Source organism: Ambystoma mexicanum, chromosome 14 (genome assembly GCF_040938575.1).
Source record: "Ambystoma mexicanum isolate Mex_15411 chromosome 14, UKY_AmexF1_1, whole genome shotgun sequence".
Taxonomy (NCBI): Eukaryota; Metazoa; Chordata; class Amphibia; order Caudata; family Ambystomatidae; genus Ambystoma; species Ambystoma mexicanum.
Genome location: NC_090940.1, coordinates 554,158,686 through 554,183,389, shown reverse-complemented (window position 1 = coordinate 554,183,389; position 24,704 = coordinate 554,158,686). Strand labels below are relative to the sequence as shown.

General features: G+C 51.1%; 1 protein-coding gene across 1 annotated transcript; it reads right to left on the bottom strand.

Moving 5' to 3' along the window:
- Positions 1–3,501: 3,501 nt before the first annotated feature.
- On the bottom strand, positions 3,502–4,296 carry LOC138527214 (uncharacterized). The gene has a single exon (XM_069638332.1). The coding sequence runs from the start codon at positions 4,294–4,296 to the stop codon at positions 3,502–3,504; it is 795 nt and encodes a 264-aa protein (XP_069494433.1).
- Between the last annotated feature and the right edge of the window lie 20,408 nt (positions 4,297–24,704).

Below are 24,704 nucleotides of genomic sequence, written 5' to 3'. Positions count from 1 at the left end.
GCGGCTCTACGGTGGGCCCGATCGCTCCCTCGCGCCGCTCCTCTCCCTCGATCCCAGCGTGGGTTATCCGCTCCAGGTCCGCCGCTTGTCTCGGCGGGCTACGTCCTCTGCAGTGCAGGCGAGCTCCGGTCCTCCAGACGTCAGGACGCGGGAGCCGCCATCTTGGCTCACTCCACTCGGCCCAATTCGTCCGCCGAACAACGGCGTTCGTAGTCTTCGGTCGACTGGCAGATGGCTCGGGTGTGTGTAGATAGGGTTCCGTTGCAGACGGTGCCGCTTGTCGGGTTCCGAAGTTAGTTAGGATTATGTAGAAACAGCTTATTTTGGCACATCAGCTAAGAGCTCACACGAGACACGTCCGCTCTACATGGCGGTTAGCCACGCCCCCCGTTATCTGCCATCCATGATTGGATAGTGGAGTAGATGGTGGTAAGAGTTTTAGTATCCGCAAGGTAATCGCCTGTGAGTGGGATGAGGACCTGGGTGTCATCCGCATAGTTTGTATACGAGATGCCCAGCGAGTCAAGGATGCTGAACAGTGGCCTCGTGAAGAGGTTGTAAAGCGTGGGCGCGATACATGAGCCCTGAGGCACACCGCAGCTGATGTGGCTAGGGGTGGCACAGGCTGAGTCAGAGAAGACTTTCATGGCCCTTTCTTGGAGGAAGGAGGTAATCCATTCGCAAGCTTTGGGGGAAAAGCTAGCTTGGGTAGCTAGATGGTGGCACAAGGTGTTGTGGTCTACCAGGTCAAAGGCGGCGGATAGATCAAGGAGCAGAAGGAGAGCAGGTTTCCCTGCGTCTCTTAGATCGTCCATTTGGTTCTTTAGGTCCAGGAGAGCCGTTTTGGTACTGTGTCGTGGGCGGAAGCCAGATTACAGCAGGCCGAGGAGACGGTTTTCTTCAAGGAACTTTTGGACTTGCAGGTAAGCTGCTTTGTCCAGAATTTTCAGCAGGAAGGGTACAGTGGTGATAGGTCGATAGTTCCCCGGGATCGTTGGGTCCAGCGAGGGTTTTTTGAGGAGTGGGCGTACCCAGGCCTCCTTAAGTCCAGTTGGAACATGGCCAGACCGGAAGGATGAATTAATGAATGCTGTGAGGAATGGAGCTAGGATCTGTGCTGAGTCTTTAATGAGACTGGCTGGACAGGCATCTCCCTTACAGTTGGACGGTTTGATGGACTTGAGCAGGGCGATGACCTCGTGCTCAGTAATATCTTTGAAGTCAAAAGATGGGGAAGGATTAGTGGTGGGGGGTATGGTAGGTTGACTATGCAGGTTAGCTATGAGGCGGGAAAGGGCTTTTTGGTGGCCACGGATTTTAGTTTGTAGAGTGTTAAGCTTGTCTAGCAATGCGGATTGAATGCTATTGCACCAGTTGTCATCTTTGATGAGAGCGGGAGGAGGAGAGGATGGTTTTTCCAGTTCCCTGAATATGGTGAAGATTTCCTTTGACCCCGATTTGGCGTCATAGATCCTCACGTTGAAGGAGGCAGCTTTAGCTAGGGTGATGTTGGTTTTGTAGGATTTAGAGATGGCTTTGAACGCATTTTTGGTGGTTTCTGATGGGTTAGCTTTCCAGGTGGAGAGGGCAGTCCTCTTCTGCGCACGTTGTACAAGGAGTTCTTTGGAGAACCATGAATTAGCGTGTTTGGTTTTCTTGGCTTTTTTGAGGGACAGTGGCGCAACGGCGTCAACTGCTTGGGTGATGACTTCTTTGAATGTGTTGGCTAGGGTTTCTGGGTTGTTGGAGAATGGGGCATGTAAGGCCGGGTTGCGGAGGTAGGGTGCTAAATTCTCGACTGTGAGCTGGCGGGAGCTCCTGGCGAGAGTAGCTGGGCAAGGGGCGGGAGGTGAGTTGGTCTCTTTTTTGGTGCGAAGGTTGAATTGGATGTAATGGTGGTCAGACCATGGGATGGGCGTGTTTTCCGTGACAGGTAGTGAGCAGCTATGTTGACTGATCCAGTCGAGGGTGCGCCCTTTGATGTGGGTGGACTCAGAGATAGATTGCACAAAGCCCAGGGTGGATAGGGCGTTCTTGAGGGTTTTGGCATGGGGGTCCTTAGGGTCATTGAGCCCCAGGTTGAGGTCGCCCAAAAGTATGACTTGGGAGGTCTTTTTGATGTTGTTGGACAGTGCGAAAATGAGGGTGTCATGGAAGTCAGTGCAAGGACCCGGAGGTCTGTAGACAATGTGCACAGTTATGGTGCAGTTAGGAGAAACATTAATTTTGAGTGGGAGGTAGTCACTATTGTGGTCAAGTTGCCCTGCCACTTCCCTAATAGCAAGGGTTTCCCTGGCGATGAGGGCCACGCCACCACCTCTCTGAGAGGTGCGGTCCTTCCTAAATATGGAGTACCCAGACCGAATAGCCAGAGATAGTGCCGGGCCTGAGCTTTCATTAAGCCAGGTTTCTGTAAGGAATAGGAGGTCAAGATTGTCCTTGATGATCAGGTCGTTGATGTCGAGGGCGTGGGCAGGTACGGAGCGAGCGTTGAGCAGGGCGCAACTAAGGGTGTGGACCATTGGAGATTTGATAGAAGTGGGTGGTCTGGGGGGGGTAGTGTGTGGGTAAGGGATGGGGGTAGTATGTTTTTGGACTTGGTCGTGGTGTCAACACTAGGCAAAACAGGCAATGCAGCAACAACATTGGGCATAAGGGCAGCAGTATCGACAGTGTCAACAATATCAGCATTAGGCAGGGGGCATCACTCGGCAAAACAGGCGGTGCATAATCCACATGAGGTATAAGTGCAGCAAAGACAGTAGTAGCAACATTGGGCTTGTAAGCATCACTTGGCCTGGGCGAGGATGGTAGTTCCGCGACAGTGTTAGTAATGGGCATTTTGATTTGGGCGTCTGATGAGTTTGGGTGGAGATGAGGTGCAACGGCTTCAGTGTACAATGGTGCCATGGCGCAGGCAGGCCTGTGGGGCAAAAGAGTGTCATCCGGGTAAGTCGGGATGGAGTTGTGCCTGCGTGACGGTGGCATACATCTGAGACCTACCTTTAGGTTACGGTCTACTATATTCGGGGTGTAGGTGATAGTGGGGCGGGTGCGCGACCGGAGTCGTGCGTTCCTGAAGCTGCATGGCACTGTGCGCAAAGTAGTGGGGAGGGCCTTCCCCCCTGATGGGTGGGACATACAGATATTAAGGCAAGTGGCCTTACCTTGAGTAGGACAGCATAATTGCGCCTCACGCGCCGTCGAGCAGCGGAGAGCTGCAGAGAGCGCCGTTGGCCTTGTCCTCTGGCCTTTGCCTCGATGCGGCTTCGCCTGCCGGTCTGCCTCCTCTCCCTTTAAAGCGGGAGAGGAGGGGCTGGCAGGCTGAACAGCTGATTCAGATTCAGCTGGAATTCGGCGGCGCTGTGAGCGGGCGGGGCGCTGCTCCTTCGGTGTGCAGCTGAGTGCGGGCATCGGGGCCGCGTGTGCCTTAATGGCGGCAGCAGGGGGGGCGAGCTCCCTGGTGGACAAGTGGGGACTGTGGGATCCTGAAGTTGGCTCTCACAGAGGAGCTGCAGAGAGTGCCGTTGGCCTTGTCCTCTGGCCTTCGCCTCGATGCGGCTTCGCCTGCCGGTCTGCCTCCTCTCCCTTTAAAGCGGGAGAGGAGGGGCTGGCAGGCTGAACAGCTGATTCAGATTCAGCTGGAATTCGGCTGCGCTGTGAGTGGGCGGGGCGCTGCTCCTTCGGTGTGCAGCTGAGTGCGGGCATCGGGGCCGCGTGTGCCTTAATGGCGGCAGCAGGGGCGGCGAGCTCCCTGGTGGACAAGTGGGGACTGTGGGATCCTGAAGTTGGCTCTCGCAGCGGAGCTGCAGAGAGCGCCGTTGGCCTTGTCCTCTGGCCTTCGCCTCGATGCGGCTTCGCCTGCCGGTCTGCCTCCTCTCCCTTTAAAGCGGGAGAGGAGGGGCTGGCAGGCTGAACAGCTGATTCAGATTCAGCTGGAATTCGGCGGCGCTGTGAGTGGGCGGGGCGCTGCTCCTTCGGTGTGCAGCTGAGTGCGGGCATCGGGGCCGCGTGTGCCTTAATGGCGGCAGCAGGGGCGGCGAGCTCCCTGGTGGACAAGTGGGGACTGTGGGATCCTGAAGTTGGCTCTCGCAGCGGAGCTGCAGAGAGCGCCGTTGGCCTTGTCCTCTGGCCTTCGCCTCGATGCGGCTTCGCCTGCCGGTCTGCCTCCTCTCCCTTTAAAGCGGGAGAGGAGGGGCTGGCAGGCTGAACAGCTGATTCAGATTCAGCTGGAATTCGGCGGCGCTGTGAGTGGGCGGGGCGCTGCTCCTTCGGTGTGCAGCTGAGTGCGGGCATTGGGGCCGCGTGTGCCTTAATGGCGGCAGCAGGGGGGGCGAGCTCCCTGGTGGACAAGTGGGGACTGTGGGATCCTGAAGTTGGCTCTCGCAACGTATAATTTGACATGACTCTGTAACACGCTGCACAAATCACGTGACCCATTTCTGAATGTGCGATAGCCTTCCCTTCTGATCTTAGTGATGGATCGAGGGGTTTAAATGTTTTATGGTCGGAGGTCTGGGTTTGGATGGTGCTGTGGCATGCAGGGGTCTCATGATGGAAGAATTTCAAATCTGTAATTCGTATGTGGGGATCGTTGGGGCCAGGCGGGCCTTGTTATCTATTCCATGGAATGGTACTGCCAAGAGGTGCTCTGCTCCCTTCTCATGACCGTGCAAGGTGTATTTTTCCCAGGGCGCGAGGGCCTGTTACTTCTTGGACAATGGAGAATTTTATGGATTTCTGAAACCTTGCCTAGGGTGGGGGTGTTGTCCGTGCTCATGCAAGGGATCTAATACTAACACACATAATGGTTGCCGCACCTGGGCCTAAATTCTAAGATGGCTGCCACTTGCCAAGATGGTGTTCACACCCGCATCTAGCATATAGCTTCTAATGCATGCACTAAGGTGAACGCGCACCCTCCTTTATATACACGCCTTCCCCCTGCTCCCTGGATGTGCTCTCTTAACTTTTATTTCTCATTCAGTATCACCTAGGGGGGTGGGTAGACCCTCTCTCCTTCCCAACACTGTTTCTCAACTTAAAAAAAAACTACAAAACAAGATGGCCACCATGGATAAGGGAGAAGAGAACTACATGTAGTAGTTTCACCCTTTCCATGGCAGCCATTGTCGTTGCAGGGTAGCGCCAGAGTGTTCTGCGCAGTGGACGAATTAGCTACAGGTAAGTGGGGCAGTGGGTAGGGTGTGCAGGAGTCAGCGGGGTAGGTGGAACTTAGGGAGGGGTGGATGAAGGGGGCACAGTCTGACTCACCTGTTACCCAGGGCTCAAGTCGTGGGTACACGCGGCTGGATGGCGTCCAGCCACTTTTTTCATAGGCCGGACACTGTTCCCTAAAGGTACTTTAGAGGCCGTAGGTAAAATAAACTAATTTACACTGTATATTCTGAACTTTAACAATTTCCAGCAATGGGCTTGCAGGTAGGCGCCTAGGGATTCGAACCGTGGTCGGCTGGTACACAGGTGCATGCACTTCACCACTATACCACAAGACTAGATGAAAAAGCTGAAACAACTGAAGGTGTGATGTCACATATTGTAACTGTTCGTTCTAGTAAAAATATTGGTATCGATTCTATCATTGCTGACTGGTGAGCACTGTGGGTCAGGTGTAACAGTGAGGGGGAGTGGAGAGGGGGAGGAGCTGCCGAAATGGGCGAGCCTATTCCTGTTTAGAGCAGACTCCCTTTATCTTCCGGTGGCTGCAACCAGTTAAACGGCAGAAAAACAGACGTACTCGTGGTGGGCCCTCCCTCTGCCACTGTCTACTGGACCCCCCTGTTCTGGCCGTCCTTCCCGGGCTTTTTTCCTTCCCCTATTTCGCTAGTGAAGGACTTAGGGGTAAAGAAAGCTGTGTCCCTGTCAGCGGAAACGCATATCAGCGCGGTATGCCAGAGGGGTTTGCATTTAATGTAACACGACCCCCTGTGTATTTTAGACATAGTATCCCGGCGTGGTCTGACGTTTTCTGGGCATTGCCGGCAATAAACTTTAATGAAGGAAAACAAATCCCACATTCCATTCATTCCCTAGGCAGAATAACTCTATATAGAAAGTAGTGTTGGGAACAAGGACATTATTTGTGTACTAGTAAAGCTAAAAGGGGAGAGATTGAAGTATCCCCATAAAAGCAGACAGTAGTGGACCTCTCATTGCAGGGAATATAGAGAGGCCTGTGTCTCCAAAAGGCCGGTAGTCATGGGCAAGTGCCAGTGCCACAGCAGGTGAGCTCGCATGCCAGTCTACCCTCGCATGAAGACGTCAAGCGACCAGAACTGGCAGCTAGTGGAGGCACCGCCCTCTCCTCCCCCGCTGAGGGTGTCATGGCAATCTCATAAGTGTCAGATGAGAAGATGTCTCTCTGAAATGTGTTTAAATGAAAAATGCTCTCCTCTTGATGTGACATCATATGGCTGAAAGTGTGATAGAATAAACTGAAAGTGTGTGTGTGTGTGTGTGTGCGCGTGCGCGCGCACGTGCGAAGAAGGAAGAGAAGAGGAGAGGGGTGCAGAAAGGAGGCACAGATTGGGATAGGTATAATAGAACGATATTATATGCAAGATAGAAGCTGTAAATATTATTATTATTATTATTATTAATAATTATTAATAATAATAATAATAATAATAATAATAATAATAATAATAATAATAATAATATTAGGGTATTTATTGTGCATGGACCTAGCTCCTGGAAGCACCAGAGCAATTTACAAATCGTATGTGGAAGGACACAGTGAAGGAAGCAGAGATACAAGGGAGTGGGAGCTGACATCAGAGGAGAGAGAAGGCAGACAGTTTGGCTGTGAGGGATCTACAAGCAACCAAAGGAGAAAACAGTTGGGAGCAGATAACCCCGTCTTAGTTTGGGTGGGGAGTAGGTTGTGTTTGGACAAAGGTGTTAGGGAGGAGCTATTATTGAGCTCCTTCCTAAAATGTAGATGCGAGGGGACAAATCTGATGGTGATGGGAAGGAGGCTCCATTGTCTTGGGGAATAGGCGGGGAAGGTCCGTGTATAGGAGGTCCCAAATATGGCCTGCACTCCTGCCACTCATGTCGAAATGCCAGAAGCATACTCGCCAAGATATGTGACATATAAGGAGCAAATGAATCAACAGAGAGCCACGGTGGGGCTCTGTCCAGTACCCATCAGAGGGACATTTATACCTATTGAAGCACCAATAACCAGACAACCGTGGGCTGCAAGGTATCCACTGCCACTGAGACAACCATACCAGCAGATGACACGATACAAAGACTACTTACAGACTGTCCCCGAAAAGGACCACAGAACCTTAATGGAAGGCAATTGGTGACGATATAAGAGCCTAGACGTGACGTACAGACAACCATAAAACGACAAGCAAAAGAAAGTACACAAGGACGAACTGTAAAAGAATAATGATGTGACAAACGTATAAGAAGATACCACGTTGCAGCACAAAGAAAGTACCCAGGATCGAATCGTGCAACTGACTGAATACATGTAAATAGGCTTGGAATGCAAGAAGCTAAAGAAAAACAACACTGCTTGAAATGCTTAGTAGAAGAATAGAGCGGCATGCGCCAATTATATCTCAACCTCAAAGAAGCACGCTATATGAGTGTGACTCCATTTTGTAAAGCAGAACTAAGCCCAGGCTACACGGGGGCCACCAAAGCCGAGATTCATATTCCAGCTAAAGCCAGAAGGGAAGAGCGGAATCGAAACTCAGCAAGAAGTAGCTCATGCTTGGGAATTCGAGGTCAACTCCAGGAAGGGAGGAGAGCGGCTACTCTGAAGACTCAAAAAGTCAGAGCATGACTGCCAGCCAGTGAAGGTCAAGATAAGAGGCCCCAGGCAGGTGACTAGGCTGAACAAAGAATCAAATGTACAAAAAGAAGGAAAAAGAAGCAGATTCACGGTGAACAGACACGTGACCAGCCAAGGGCAAAGAGGTACCAACTTCTGATGTCAACCAGAACCCGAGGATGCCATAACTTTTCCTGATAAGAACTACAGTTTCAAGGCCATCCTCAGGCAACTAATTGACACATAGCCCTAAAGGTACTGATTGATGGAACGGAGGCAGGGTGAATCTTGGGGCACTCCACATCTGTGTGCCTATTCTGCATGCTGCTAATTAAAGTGGAGATTTATGTCTAGGGGTGTAACTCACTCAATCACAATGTACCAAATAATCTAGGGTCCTATAGCTTGTAGAACCAATAAGACGTCGTAGTTGTAGTGACGTCTATCACGAGTGATGTAGTGGGCTGGGCGTAGAAGCCCACCCGATAAGAATTATCCAATCCGCATGCTTTGTTACCATATACAGATATAGCACCTATACTTATGTTACCTTTCCGACCAATAGAAATTGCATGACAAACTTATGAGTTTTGCAAGTGAAATGATGACGAATTTTGCCTATAAAAGTTGCTGTCTGAATAAAGAAGTTGGGAGTTGAAACGAGACAGGCGATCGCACCATTGATGATTACCATGTGTTGCCCTGTTTTTTTTTACTTGTCATTAAACGGACTTCCCTTTAACAAACCATTGAGTTGTCCTTATGAAAGTGTGTCGGAGTAAATGAATCCTGCACCCTAACCTTCTCAAGGAGCAGCTATCTTGTCTTACAGGTACTAGAGGGTGAGTTCTGACCTATGGGCCCGTCAAAGGATGCTCTGCCCTCCTGTACCTCTATCTTCTGGTTGTTTCCTTCCTTCACCTTGGGTGTTCAAGAGTGCACATGTCCTTACTTCTGGTGGATTGCAGGCCTCTGGAGATGCTGAGTTTCTCAGCGAGGTAGCTTGAGGACTTCCTGGCGACAGTCTTGTAGATGAGACAACATGATTTGAAGATGATGCATGCTTGCAGCTGGAGCCAGTGCAGTATGATGAGGGAAGAAAAGAGACAAGGTGGACATCCCTGCAGTGATATTTATAAGCGCGATATTGACCAATCCGAAATAAGCTCGAGCAGCAGCTTTGAGTCTCAGATTGGCCATCACCTGTTGACACAGCAATATGGGGCATAGCAGGTTGAAAGCATCTTGAGTACTTCAAAGCGCATTTCACCTTGAAGAAAAGAGGAGTGGGTGAGTGGAATGACCGATGCATGACCTCTTTGTAGTGGGGGTAAATAGGCACTCACCAGAGTGCACCTGGCTGTTGGGTGAGTGGAATGACCAATGCATGATCTCCGGGTTGGGGTGGGGGAGATGCACAGTCAGCAGAGCATGTGCCAAATGCAACCTAACACACACAAATTGCATTCCTGATTTCAAAGGCATGGAATGCATGTACCAAATGGGCATATGGATCACATCCAATTCTTATCACTTTGAAGTCATAGAGGCAACTCAAAAGTACAACATGTACCAGAATGCATCACACCATTTACAAAAGTCCCTGCAATAACACTGTGCACAACCTCCACCGTCTGTATTGCAGACAAGTCAACTGAATACAATCCTACACACAACCAGCAGTGAACCCGACAGCATGCAGCCAGTACATATGCCTGTCACAGGAGCACATACCCATATGCATGTGACATAGATGTGAACTTGAATGTGACACACAGGAATGAATGGCAGTGATGAGCGAAGTATCAACTGACACAGTATGGGCTGACACAATGGGCATAGAAGGAGGGCATGGAGGTATAGGCACACATGGTTAGGTGTGTGAGATTCATTGATGGAAAATTGACAACAAAACACGCAGTCAACAACCCTGCATAGAGACCAATGCAATTGTCGCCATGCCTATCGACAACCCACCATTCCCTACACAACTGTTCAGCAAGCACCAAGTGCACATTACAGTGCATACACACACCACAAACAGCACCCAATTCTGACAATGAATGACAAGCACACCCCATGCTGCATCATGTGTGATGAACGATAAACGTATCAGTGCACACATGTGCCCATATCCCAAGTTGATGTACATCAGTGTACCATCATGCTACAAATTGTACCTGTGATCGCAGACAGGCAAATTGACATATGAGCACTATGAAGATGTAGAATGGCATGGTGAAGCAAGCAAGACACACAATATGAATGAACAATCCAGTGGAGTTGGGCATCAATATGTGAGAGCCATCAAAGGGAACACACACATGGGCCACATCAGGAGGCCTGGGGGAAGCCAGACTCCAGACACCATAAATGCACCTGGCTTACCGATGCCAAAGGGCCATTACAGGTTGCTGTGGCTCAGGAAGCCAGGTGCAGGTAAAATGCAAGTCCCCTTTACCATGGAGTGCCATAGTATGCAATGGGGATATGGACATGGGAGGATTGGCACTGTTGTAACCATTGCTGGTGCTCCCGTGAGCATACTGCCTCCCAGGGCAGCAGTGCACAGCAGTGTGAGGCCTCTTGGGTGCTGCGGGTGCGGTATGCAGATTGTTAGCACCGTACCAGATACAATGCTCCTTGTAGGCAGCCACGCACCCTTGTTTCCATACCAACAAAAGTACACGTAACAGCATTCAAGGCCATTTCAATGTATGACAGCAGACAGTGAGCATGCAGAACAGTCTCAGATCAAATGATTGACCAACCATTTGAATGGTGGTATGGCATTACATGTGACATTGCACCAATCACTAGGGTCATCTGTGCCATGTGCTACGTCTTGTGCAAAGTAAATGTGGGAAATGGATAGATGCACACTTCACTGACATGAAATTGGCACCACAATGATTCCATCCCCCTTCTGTCACTCCCATGAAGGTGATGCCAGATACCCCCTCATGCCATGAATGATGACACCCGTCAGACGGCCACGGGACATTCATGAAGAGGCCTACAACCGTGCACATATCCGTACACGGGGCACTATAGAACGGACATTTGGACTACTCAAGGCAAGGTTCTGCTGCCTCAGCAGATTTGGCGGTGCCCTCATGTACAGCCCCATAAAGGTGGGAAAGATCATCCTGGCCTGTGCAATGTCGCACAATATGTGTATTAGACGCAACATTGCACTGCCCCCGGATAAGGACCCTGCTGAGGAGGAGGGAGGGAATGACAACGATGAGATGCCATTGCATCCCGCCAGGAGGACATGGATGGACAACATGCACGTGATGCACTTATACACAACTTCGTTCGAACACTAGTCACAACCACATGATGCACAACTGGTGGCACATACTTTTGAGCACATTAAATTAAACACTTTATATTCATGCAAAAATGGAATGTCCAGTCATGATTTATATGCAGAACCAAGTGTATTGAACATGAAGTATTGTAACAGGAGGCGGCCATTTAACAACCTCCTCAACTTTCCCTCCCCCCTCCACCTCCCCAACTATCACTCCAAACTATCACTCCCCCCTCCCACTCCCCAACTTTCCCTCTCTCTCTCCCCAACTAGTCACACATGGTGCAAGTGTTCAATCAATATTCTTGTGTGATCCTTGCCATGTCCATGGTTACGTCCTACCTGCGCCCACGCTTGTAAGCATGTGTGGACTTGTGGGCCGTGCCAGACAGGTGCATGGATCACCTCCTAGGGCTGCCTGGTTGAGACCTTTCAGGTGTGGAGCTGGTGGAGGCCAACGTTGTATGGTTTCTGCCATTTTGGCCCATGCATGCCTGGAGGGCCAGTGCCATTGTCTAGGCTATTGTGGACTTGACGCCATTCCCCTCACGGACCCTCCTGGCCAAATGTACAGTGGCCGCAGATGACCAGCCAAATGCACGGGCACATCGACATCCAATGGCCTGGTTGCTTTCCCTCATGAGGCAGGACTCTTCCAGGTGCTGCTGCACCAGGGCAGTGAGGGTATCCTGAGGCTCCTCCATGCGTCGTGTGAAGTCATTTCCCTGACCGAGGGGTAGGGTGCGAGCTGTGGGCTTGATAGGACCATGGGGCTGAATGGCTCTCTCACATCCGGGATGTGATCAGTGTCACCCCCCGTGTCAAGTCCAGCGTCTCCAGCTGCATCCCCATCACTAGTGTCAGTGCCATGGTTGTCGGGCTGCTCGGGTGGGGTGGTGCCTGTCCCCATGCCGCTCCCCTTGTGTGTGCTTGTGCCACAGCGGCTACTGCCAGGTGGTCCATGGCAGCTGGGGTGTCCTCCACAGGTGTTGCCTGTTGCACAGAGACAGCTGGTGTATCCTCCACAGGGGCTGCCTGGTGTCCAGTGGCAGTTGTGACGTGCACACTGCCGGATGTACTGTCACAGGAAGTTGACGGACATTGTGACGTCTGCCTTGCACATCTGGTGCCCCTCGATGTATCTGGTTGGCCGCTGTCAGATGATGTGCCTGTGGGTCAATGAAAAGCATGATGTCAGTGACCTGCTTGGCTAACAATTGTCCAGTTACATGCAACATGGTGATCGTACAGCATTACATCGTGGGGCATGCAGTGCTGCTTGGTATGGAAAAATCATGCCTGTGTTGTGTGGCCACAGCTGCAGGCACTCTGTAGACGGCACACGCAAAACAGCTGTGCTGGGACTGCTGGCATGTACACCCGCATTTGGCTGCGAGTAGTGGCATGACGGTCTGCCTGTGTGCAGTTCATTGGGATGTGATTAAGGTGTGTTGAAGGGGGTGTTCGGGGTTTGTGTGCTTGGAGTCGGTGTGACCCGGTTGCATGCCCAGTATGTGTGTGGGGTTTTCGTGGTAGGGCTGGCAAGGTCATGTAAAGGGAAATTCAATCACCATTGGATGGGTGGGTGCCCATGCGTGTATGCAGGTGAAGGCTACCAGCGTTGTGCTGTGGTGTCAGTGGCAGCATGCCAGGCACACATGCAGTACTCGCTGCCAGGGGGCACAGTTTCTGCGTCATGAATTATGTTTGTGCTTTTTCACTTGTCTGTAAAGGCTACCTATGAGATGTTCATCAGTGTTCTCAGGTGCTGGATATTGTGGGGTGGGGTCTGGGTGCATGGTCAAGGCCGTACACATGGTGTCCATGCAGAGGTGTTTGGGTGTCCCTGTAGGAGGTGGGAGTTATGCAATGTGCAGGTGACACTGGGCCTCATTGGGCTTCATTACGGGTCCGGTGGTAACCCTGCCGGTGCTACTGGTGTATTGCCACCAGACACATAAAAAATTACTGGCGCCTGACTTCACAGTGTCAGCGAACTATTCCAAGTTCGGTGGCCGGGACGTCAGGTGGCGGAAAGTTTGTTAATCCCCATTCCCATAGAGGCCGATAGGACTCTATGGGAGTGGGGACACATAAGCACCGACAGAGTTGTTAACACCCTTGTTTCAGGACACCCACAATCAAGATGTGGGCCACTGTGTGGTGCCTTGTCATGTGGTTGGGTATGGGTCATGCATGGTAGGCAGGGCATGTGACTTGCTTTGCACCACATTGACTAGGTGGGGAGGGCATGCTAGTGCTGGGTCGGGTCTGGGTGATGTGGGCAATGCTATGGCCATTTCAGTGCAGTGCTGGTACGGGTGGCCGGGTAGCCGGGTGGGCAGGTGTGCGGTTTATTTTGGGCACTTTGCTCATCAGCCTCAACAGGTGTTGCAGCTCCTGCCTCCGCTGCACCAACTCCCTCAATCCCCTCCATGTGCAGCACACTGCTGCACTTCTCCTCGCAGGGCAGCAACTTGATGGGGGGAGGATGATCCACCACCTGTACCCGTGCAGTGCCTGCCGTGTGCAACAAGGAGGTTACCCACCCTGAGGTGCAGGTTGTCCCATTGCTTCTGACAGTCCTTGACACTGCGTGGTGTCACCCCCACAGCAGTCACCTACCTGGCAACTTCCTCCTATATTCCCTTCCTCCGGAGCTGCGTGCTGCAGCGCTGGTCGGCAGAAAATAGATCCCCAGCATGCTCCACAATTATGTCAACAAGCATGTTGAACTCAGCCTCACCAAATCGTGGCTTGCGCTGGAGGGTTTGCGAGATCCTTACTCTCATGTTCTTGATTGGTTCAGGCACTCAGCACAGGTAGATTGCAGTGGATTGTGAATTTTGTAATGGCCGACGGCCTCTTTCCGGTTCCGGCGATCACGTTATTTCCAGTTCCGGTGTTTCCGGTTCTGTTTTGCGGTTCCGCTACATCCAGTATGCACACGGCAGTGGTGGATGCACCCCCAACCATGGTGGTGGTGCACCTGTCTCCGCCGCTGTTACCGTGATGGCGGTGCCACCGGTTCCGCATATGCGCGTATCCGACAAGGCGTAATACTACCTTGTTTCCGGCAGAGTGCATTGATGGAAACAGTGGCACTGGTAACACTGGATTATTTCCGCCGGACTCAGAATGTAGCCACTGTGCCTCTAGTCACGTAACCCTATTTAAATTTGTGTTTCTAGCTTTCTTTTCCGCTTTACTTTTTTTGAGTGTTCTCTGCGTATCCAGTGTGGCGACTAAGAGAGCCATCACCCTTCCCAAGCTAGTAGATGCGGGGGTTGGGATTGGCTATCTGAAGGTTTGCCGGCTCATCATGATCATCCTCACGTAACCATCTGTCTGCAGGGATGGAAGACCCACATGCGCTGTGGAAAGAATGCTGACCCTCTTAGGACCACTCCTTTCAGTTTCTATCATGCTCCTTCATTAATTGAATAGTCATTATTATACTATAGGCTCTTGTTGAACTTGCATTTGTTCTTGATGAGACTCTGGCATCTGCTGGCCTGTTACACTGCATGTCACAGTCGCCCTTAGTTGTGCTTAGATGTTTACATCGCTCTCCTGCACACATGGGCCCTCATTACGACCCTGGCGGAAAGTGACTGACTGGACCGCCACAGCGTAAATAGCGTTTCCGCCATTGCACGATGGAGCAAAGTGCGGCCCATTCCAACCCATCAGGCACGAGCACCACGCCATGGCGGAAGTGCAAAGTCCGCGATGGCGGAAATGACCCCAAAACGGCCCACACCGCCGCCATACGGCGCCCTAGGTGCAATACCGCCACCCATCATAGCGGACACCGCAGTGAGCGCCAACCGTAAAGTACGGCGACCGTAAATATACGGAAACGGAAGTAAAAACATGGGCCCGGAACGGGAAACAACACCCCGTACACCTATAAAACCACAAAATACACACAACCACTAAAAACACCACCCTGAGACACATCCCAACCCGTCATCCACCCTAGTGAAACCAAGAAAAATGGGAAAAGTAGCGAAGAAAGCGTGCGACCGCAAGCGGCAGGTCCACTTCTCCCGTGAGGAACTCACCGTGCTAACAGAGACCCTCCAGGAGAATGCCGCCGCCGTCTTCTCCACGCAAATGACCAGGACGGCACTTGCGAACAAGAAGGCCATATGGGCCCTGGTGGCACAGCGGGTAAGTGCGGTGGGGACCGCACCCCGCAACCCACAGCAATGCAGGAAGCGGTGGGACGACCTGCGGATACGCGTCCGTAGCATACTTTCTGCCAACCGCAACATTGCCACAGCCACCGGGGGAGGGTCGGAATCACCCATCAAGCTGACCCCCTGGGAAGAAATCTGTACCTCCACCATTGGAATGGAGAGCATAGAGGGAGTCGGAGGGATGGAGAAAGGAGTGCAGACATCCGGAGAATCAGGTAGGTGGCCCAAATAAAACAATGCCAAAACCACAATGTACAATCATGTGAAGTACCACGTGCCCACATAGTGCAACAGAAACACATGGCCAGGAGAACGTCCACACACATTGGCCTGATAGCGCACTTTAAAACCACAATAAATACATAAATAATTAAAAACCCCAATAACACCCACTACACGTGCAGCAGGCACACCCTAACTGCAGGCTGCCAAACAACTGCACCCTCACTCCACACACAAATGAAAGCACCTCCAAGGCCCCGACCCAAATCACCCTCAGGTACCACCCCAATGCATGTGATACATTGCCATTCCAATTCCCACAGACCCATTAATAACGCTCGCCCTCCTTTACTCCACCACAGGGTCCGATCCAAACGACGAGCTCCAGGACACCCCTACCAGCACACCTGCAAAGAGGGCCAAGACCGACGGCCAAAGACCCTCCACCTCAGCTGCACGCATCAAGACACGGCAGCAGCACATATCAAGTGGCAGCACACAGGAGGGAACATCAACAGGCACCCCAGCAGCCAGCATGCCCACAACAGCACCACCACAGGTCCCCCCAATGGATGCCACAGAAGGTACTGCCTCTGGTGGCAGCAGCACCATAGGTGACACCCCATTAATGGCAGCATGCTCCGACACAGAAGACGGGGATGTCAAAGTCAAATCCATCCATGACCTGTCCCAATCCCCCTGTCTGTTCCATCCCGTACACCATGAGGATACCACGCAGGCGCACCCACAAGACGACGACTGGCCATCCCCCACAAGCCCTGTGGCAGGGCAACATGAGGCGAACAGCACCTCTGTGACACCACCGCAAATGGCCATGGCCCAGCAGAGGCAACAGTCCCTCGACCAGTTAATCGTGCAACAGCAGCAACTGGCCACGCTCCTCAAGGACCATGCCGATGGATGTGGGGGCACTAAGGCAGACATAGAAACATCAACTGAGACACTTAGGGCACAAATCGAGAGTAGCACCGAGAGCCTGAGAGTCCAAATGGAGAGTAGCACCGAGAGCCTGAGAGTCCAAATGGAGAGAAGCACCGAGAGCCTCAGGGGGGAACTGCATGCGACGTCCAAAGACGTATGTGCCGAACTTGCCGCAGTGCGCCGTGTGCTCACTGAGCTCTCACAAACCCTTAGGGACATGCATGGACGTGAGCAGGCAGAGACATCATCCGTTGCAAGTTCCGTCCAGGGCAGCCCCCAACGTAGATCTGGGAGGAACCTGCGCTCCACAGGCAGGGGTGCCCCTGATACCCGCAGAGGGGGCTTGCAATAGCGACTGCCCACTGACAATGAGCATCTTTGGACACTGGTGTTCGGGGGGGAGGTAGGAGGGTGGAGGGGGTGTGTTGGGCTCACTTGGGTGGCGGGTCGATAGGGTGTTCAACATGATATCACATATGCCATAAACAATGCACGATCAAACAATGAGATGTGTGGACAATGATCTTTGTGTACTAGGCCATCATAGGCGTACAGTCCATATTGTGCATGTACCAGACACACACAGTGCCACGAGTCCCGTGTCCATGTATCAGCCACCAGGCGTGAGTGCTAGAAGCATGCATCTATGAGATGCTGACGAATTTCACGGCCCTCCTGTGCCTCGCAGACTCCTTGAGGTGCTGCCACATCCCCACCCTCATCATGACCATCTTCAGGTGCTTGCAGTTCTGCGTCAGGGGGCATGGTTGTAGTCCTCCTCATGCTGGTCCCGTGGTTCCGGACTGGTGTGAGGAGCCATCTCTTCAGTGGATATCCGGCATCACCTGTATGTGGACGATAAACGAATTATGTGGAATGCCATTGCTACGTACGCACCCCCCCCCTTCCTGCCAGGTCATTGCCGCATCACATACCCCACATCATCATGCATGAAATGAGACTCACCGAGTAGCCAGGATCTGTTCCCTGCGTGTCGCTCCATGTAGCGTGGTATTGTAGAGTTCCTCAAGACCATAGAATCATGGGTTGATCCAGGGAATCGGGCACAACAATGTGTAATGATCCTGTTGGAGTCACACACCATTTGTACATTCAGTGAATGAAATTGTTTTCGGTTGCGGTACTGGGCCTCCATGGCATGTGGGACGACCAATTCCACATGGGTGCAGTCGATGGCACCAATGCAACCCGGTATGCCGGCAAGTGCATGGAATCCCACTTTTGTGTTGGTAATTTCCTGCTCCGAGCGTGGTAGAGAGATGTAGTCGTCTGCGTGCTGCAGGAGGGCATCGAGCACTTGCAATAGTGTCCGTGAGAACAGTGGCTGAGAAATGCCATGCAACTGTCCGACTGTGTGCTGGTAGGTGCCTGTGGCCAGGAAGTGGAGTACAGACACCACCTTCAGTAGGGGTGGGATGGCGGTTGGGCTATATATCATGCTGACAAGGTCAGCCTGTGTCATGTCCACAATGGCGGCTATGGTGTCCCGGTCCAAACGGTAGAGGGTGTGGATCTGCTCATCAGTGAGGTTGAACGGATGTGCTCAGAGGCGTGGGATTGCGGGCTGCCTGCGTGGTGGTAGTGGCTGTGCTGGCGGCCCTTGCTGGCCATGCCTTGCCCTCCTCCTCCTCCTGCGTCTCCTCCGTGCGGCCGGTTGTAGTTGGTGTTCGTCTTCTTCTTGGAGTTGGAGTACTTGCAGTGCTATCAGGTCCCCCAGGGCCAACATCGCGAGTCCGGCCGGTAGCATTTCGGAGTGGTTGTGGGAGGAGACTGGGCGTGCAATTTATGTGTTTTCAGGCTGTATGGCCTCCACCTGTGGTGATTCATTCCACCTGTGCAAGCTGCTCTCCCCTTTGGGCGAGCACGTCCCGCACACAACGCTGCAATTCGAGGAATGGCATCTTGCTATTACAATCATGTATTAGTACCCGATGGCCGTGTAACATTGGTTGATATGTTCATTCGGCTATGGTCCCATTGTTTCACATGCATTCTTTGCAGTCGCGAACAGACTTGTGAAGGGTCAGTGGAACGTAGTACTCGAGTAACGGTGGGCCCTCATGCATCACTGTACCGAGTTGCACCGACGGGCGGGGCGTCCCATTTGTGGGTGAAGGCAGTTGCCATTTTCACACACAGCCGCACTAGATGGATTAATTTGTGATTTCAAGCGGCCACAGATGCCTTTTCGACGTGATGTTGCAAATGAGGAATTCGAAGGGCGGCGCTTTCGGTCTTCAGCTAGCGGCGGGGAGATGCCCACAGGTCTGACTGCAAATATAACGTTCTATTGTTCAGTGTCCTTGGGACAGGGGCCATGGCGAGGATGCAATGATTGATATGAATAGTTTGGGATGTGCAATAGCGAAGTGGATGATGAGGCCGGACGTTCCCAAATACATGTTACTTCACAACACTGGAATTACGGGCTGGGGCACAGTGGATTTTGCAGGCTGCATAACGCACAGACTCAATGGAATTCTCACATGTTATGTGAGTATGGAAACAGGCGTTATCATTACGGGATGAGGGAATGATGAATGGATGCATGGGCAGATGATTTGATACGGTGTTTGCCATGTACAGGGCTTCTTGGAATCTATCCGCCTCCCCTGCGCTATGTGATGCAGGGCTGCCATAGTGGGACCATCGTCTATCTGGCCTTGTTGAGCCCTCCCTGTCTCGACGCGCCTTCAGACACTTGTGTCCATGCACGTTACCAATCCCATCTGATGGATTCTGTTTTCACAGACGCATGCACAGGTACACTCGTTTGTGATGGTGTTTTCACCTCGATATGGATAGTTATGAGTCGCAAGTGGTTTTGGGGTGGTGATGATCCTTTGGAGTGGGCTAGCATGCATATGGCTGTGGATCTAGTGTGATCATTGAAGTGAGTTGTTCGAATGTAGTTCTGATGGCCATTCTTTTCTTTTTCTTTTCTTTTGGTTGACAGGTATCTCCTCCCCTTTTGCCACTGCCATCTGTATGCCACTCCTGCAGATGGGTTTTACTCCCGACACCTGCTGCTTCGTGTTAATCAGTGGAGCAGCATTACGATCTTATGGGACGATCGCCAATGGGCCACATGCCCTTACGCAGTACTAGTGGCTCGGAGCAACATTTCGGCCTTTCAGCTGGACTAGTGCCTCCCTATTGGGACGGCCCTGCGGTTCTAGGCGCTTCCATGTTGCCTTTTCGTACGGAATGTAGCCCCTGTGTACCATGAGGGAACAGGGCGTCACACAGGAAGTAGCTGGTCATTTCTTGCGGATGCAGCCCACAATGGTGAAATGTGTTTTGGAGTTCATGGCCTAATGGCTGTATGGGCTTGGTGAATCTGTTGTGCATTAAATTTCTATTCTGATATGAGCCGTGTAGCGTTCTTCTTTGCAAGTGATGTGGCATATTCCTATTTGGGGAGCGATGTATTGTGAGGAGATCTGCATTGGGTTCCAGCTTCGGAGTATAGTTGCGTGGTACTGTGCTGGGCGCGTTTGCCTACGAAGCCCAGTGAGGTCAGGGGTGAGGGCTGCCAATATGACTGTTTGGATGATGTCATGCTCAGGGGCGGGGGGTAGGTTTTGTGTAATAGATGCCGGTCAGCCAGGTGGATTGGTGGAATGATGTGATTATCGGAATTATGCTGCCTGTGTTTGCGTGCGTTTCTTGGTGGGAGACTGGGGTCATGTCCATTGGTATAGCTTCTGTATTCGTGCCATCTGTGCCCTGCAGCTCCCATTGGCCCCTCTTGTGATTCTTTTGTTCGTTGGCATGCATGGGTGACTTGTACATTTCACTGGTTGCATTGTGACTTCGTTGCACCTACGGGGAGTTGTACTATGTGGCCAGGGAGCGGTGTACAGGCACTCAGTGGGGCCGTTTATGGTTGATTCGCGATGCCGTACTTCTCACCATGGCGGAATGGTACTTTCCGCCGTGCTTGATGGCGTTAGGTACATGTCCGCTAGGGTCGGAATTCGCGTACCCTTGCGCCATGGTGCTAATTATGGTTTGGCATGGCGCGCGCGCGCGTACTTGGTGCAGTTAGCGTTGGCGTTCACTACGGTGTCGCTAATGGCATCGTACTTTACGGTGACGGGTCATAGTCGCACCGAGCGCTATTCGATGGCGGTATTGCATTTCCGCCATCGTTTTTCGCTTTCCGCCAGGGTCGTAATGAGGGCCATGGTCTAATAGGGGCATGTAGGCTTGAAGCGCCTTCGTGAAGCCTATTTGGTCGGCGTCGGCAGAAGGCAACGTCTGATTGTTGGCCGCACTTGCTGCACTCTCAGTTCCCCTCTCCTGGTCCATGGGACTAATTGATTGAACCCCACTTCAGGTAGGTTAGTGGCTGGCCGAACTAGAGGGCAATTTTAGTCTTTGACTTAGTGAAAACATGAACAATTTTACTTATTCTAGGCCCATTTTTGATTGGACTAAATGATGATTTGGGGCACGCGTCAATCACAGATATAGAAAAACTTGAGGATAATAATGTAATGAAATATGCCCCAGTGTCCACGCATACTAATGTAAAGTTGTTACCAACCAATTCAAAGAATCAGATAGCCAATTAGTTCAGATGGCCTTAGTCAATGTCCGTCCTGATGCACCTGGTGCCTGTTTGATTTCTGATATTTTCTGCAAGGCAATCTAAATTAGCTTTGTATTACTGAAATGTGGCTAAACAATGAGAGCCTACCTGTGCGTGCTACTTTTGTCCCCGGAGGCTACACTATTAAATATTTACATAGAGAAAAGACACAAGGGGGCAGCCATTTTGTGATTCTTTTAGGCAGTTGTTGAATCCTGCTATGATTTCATACATGTGCTGTGGGTTGAACAACAAGGGGTGGGAGGACTCGGAGTTAAGATTGTCATCCCTTTCCACACTCACCGAATTTGCTAGATTTTTTTGTGATGAATCATTTCATTTTAACTCTGTCTTAACTAAAGTTTTTTCACTGAATTTCATGGGTTTGGTTAAATGATATCTTCCCCATTATCCACTGGGCTTTCGGCCATGGACACTGTTCATATTGCAGTAGTTATTAAAAGACACATTGGTCCATATCGTTCTGCCTAGTAACTAACCAGATCTCACCAGCCATGGCCTTCGGCCATGTCCATTAGCAACAGCCTTCGTCCATGGCCACTGGCCATGATTCACTAATTGGTGAAAGAGGCTGTGGGCAATATCCCCTGTCTACTAACTAACAAGATCCCAGGGACCCTGGCCTTCGGCCACAGCACATATCCCCCTGCCGTAAATAACCAGATCCCACCATATTGGAATGCTTGAGCCTATCACACAACCAACTGCACTCCGCCTGAGTGTACGTAAATGATACTACCAGGCCTGCCCCCTACTACAGTGGCAAGAGGCACATTATAAATACCTATTACATTACAGTTAGTTCGAGTGGGATTACAAACTGGCTGACTCCCGAACAATTGGGGTGAGAGTGAACATAATTGGATGGAGTGTGATGTGGGTGAGAGTGATACCATCACTGATGAGAGAGTGAACCTGCTATGTACGAGACTTGAATAATAAATCAGAGAGTACTCTGTCGTGGTTCTAAGCTAGAACGCAGAGGAGATGCAACCAGAGAGGTTAGGGTTCTCTAAAGGGAACCCCACCAGGGCTGCCCTCAGAGTTGTTTGTTTGTTTGTTTGTTTATTAATTTGTAAGGCGCGCCAGACCCAGGGGTATCAGGATGCAGGAGATACAAGAAAACTTTCAGCTTAGTTGACCAAACCTAATATGAGTCACCTTGGACATGGAAACTGGGACAGTACATCTTCGACAAGCACGACACCACCTGAGCAACAGTAATGACTGGTTTCAGGCTGGAGCAGTGTGATGGAGACTTGACCCCACAGTGGGGAGCTGCAGAGAAGGGACATCATCGGGCAAGGTGCATTACCGGCTCATTGGGGGAGTAGGCCATGAGGGTGCATCAAGGGTGCTTGGGACGAAGTGGAGTTATTCAATGATGCAGGTGTAGTAGTGACTTGGCCACTAGTGCCGTGTTAGACTGTTAGCCACCCTTAATAGCCAGCACCCAGGAAGGGGGTCCTGCACCCTGTACATGGATGTTCCCAGTATACCTCTTAGGAATCAGAGACAATGAAATCCCCCGGAGGTGAAGAATAGGTGAAATGTAAAGTTGCAGCCAACAGGTTTGGGGGAACCATTGGTTAGGGAGTAGGTGCAGGGGTACAAATGGGCCTTTGGAGTCAAGCAGTTACATCCCTAACTGCTGGGTGACTGACTGAAAGTGCACCTAGGTGTGAGTGCATGTAATCACCCACAGAGTAAACGGTTCCCCTGGAGATGTGGCTGTAGGGCTTTCTTGTTACTAATTGTTGAGTGTCCCATACAGTGCATGCCCCAAATGTGCGGCGGACATGATTAAATATCCAAGACATTCCCAATTCGAGCGGACGTTCCATTGTTTTTCAAGAGAATTGCCTTTGCTTCTACTCATGGTAGGAGCGCTGCTTCTATAAACGAAGTGGAGAAAAAGGGCCTCATTACGGGTCTGGTGGTAACCCTGCCGGTGCTACCGGCAGGAAAGCACAGGGGCAAAATAGGGTCTTGGAACCTGCCGGTGCTACCGGCAGGTTGCCGCCGGACCATTATAATTTACTGGCGCCTGACTTCCCGTTGCCACTCGAAGATTCCAAGTCCGGCAGCCTGGGAAGTCAGGCACTGGCAAATTGTCAGCCCCCATTCCCATAGAGTCAGGTGCCAGTGCTTCCATGAAAAGTCTGCCTACCATGGCTGCAGCACCCGGCAGAGTCAGACCTGTCGGGCACAGCAGCCACAGCAGGCAGACTCGGAGTCTGCTGATCCGGAAAACAACAGTGTCGGTGAGCTTACCCTTGTTACCAGACCCCCAAACTCCTAATGGGGCCCAATATCTCCATGGGGGTTTTACACTACATTTGGCATTGGAGTTTGCCCACTTTGGGGCACACATCAACACTGGAGTCTACTTATTTAAAAATGTAATTGTTTTTTTATAACGCGCTTAATATCTGAGGTCAGTTTATAAGCGCGGCTCCTGCATTCAAACCTCTGTTGCTCGGCGTGGTCTTGCTTCCACGACCCTACGTTGCCCCTGTGCTTTCCTCCATTCACTACCTTGTCATAGGTGGTAATTAAAGACAAGCCCACCCGAGTTACTTTTCAAAGTGCTGAGATCAAGAGTGTGCTGTGAATATCACCCTGATGAAGGATTGGCGTGGTGGGGGGAGGGACCTGGGGGGATGGGGTTGTAGGAATTAATAAAATATTGAAAATGGAAGAAGATTTGAAAACCACTCATCGTCCATGTTACTTTTGAAGAACAATAACTAAATGTCTCACTTATACACATAAGTCATATTTTAGTGCATTACACGCTTCATGTTACTGTTCGATGTACTGTATGGTCAACAGGGCAACATCAAATGCAGGTGTTCATACCTTTTCTTTGACGAACGGGCACTATCATTCATTAGCTTTCAAAGTCACACAGATGCATTTCCCTCTGCAGCATCTGATCAAGAACTCCGTGGGACTTCGAAAGCTAATGCATTGTTCCATCTCTCCATGACATTTCGAGTTAGTTCAAGAAAGGGCATGAAAACCTGCATTTTGTGTGGTTTTGAAAGCAGACAAACATGGCGCCACATTTTTTTATTTGCGTGCTCAACAAAAAACTTCACAGGGGTTTTGAGAACAACATGATGTTAAAATATCTGGCAAACATACACAAAAAAACACAGTCTCCAGAACTCACATACTAAGTGAAATGATTGCCCAACACAATTGTGTTCATCTGATTGACTTCTCAGGGCAGCCTGCAGCCGTGTCTCTCCAGCTGTGTTGTATTGCGATCCCCACAATCCCTCCCTCTGCCATCTATGGCAGATGGGAGTTGTAGTCCAAAATATCTGCAGTGCCCAAAGTTGCAAACTCCTGTCATGGGTCTTGAAATCTGAGTTGCCCCCACCAGGCTGCAATACTTTATTTTAGTTTGATGTTGTGCCTTGATTTAAAGAAAATGTGACCTTCACCCTATAGCTATCAGCGAGATGTCCTTGGTAGCAATGAAGCCTCTTAGCCAGAGGTGTGACTCTCCAGATGTGTTGTTCTGTCACTCCCATGATCCCTTGCTATTGACTA

Excerpts from the sequence above, each read along its gene's own strand:
- LOC138527214 (XM_069638332.1), bottom strand. The coding sequence starts at position 4,296 with ATGCCCGCACTCAGCTGCACACCGAAGGAGCAGCGCCCCGCCCACTCA.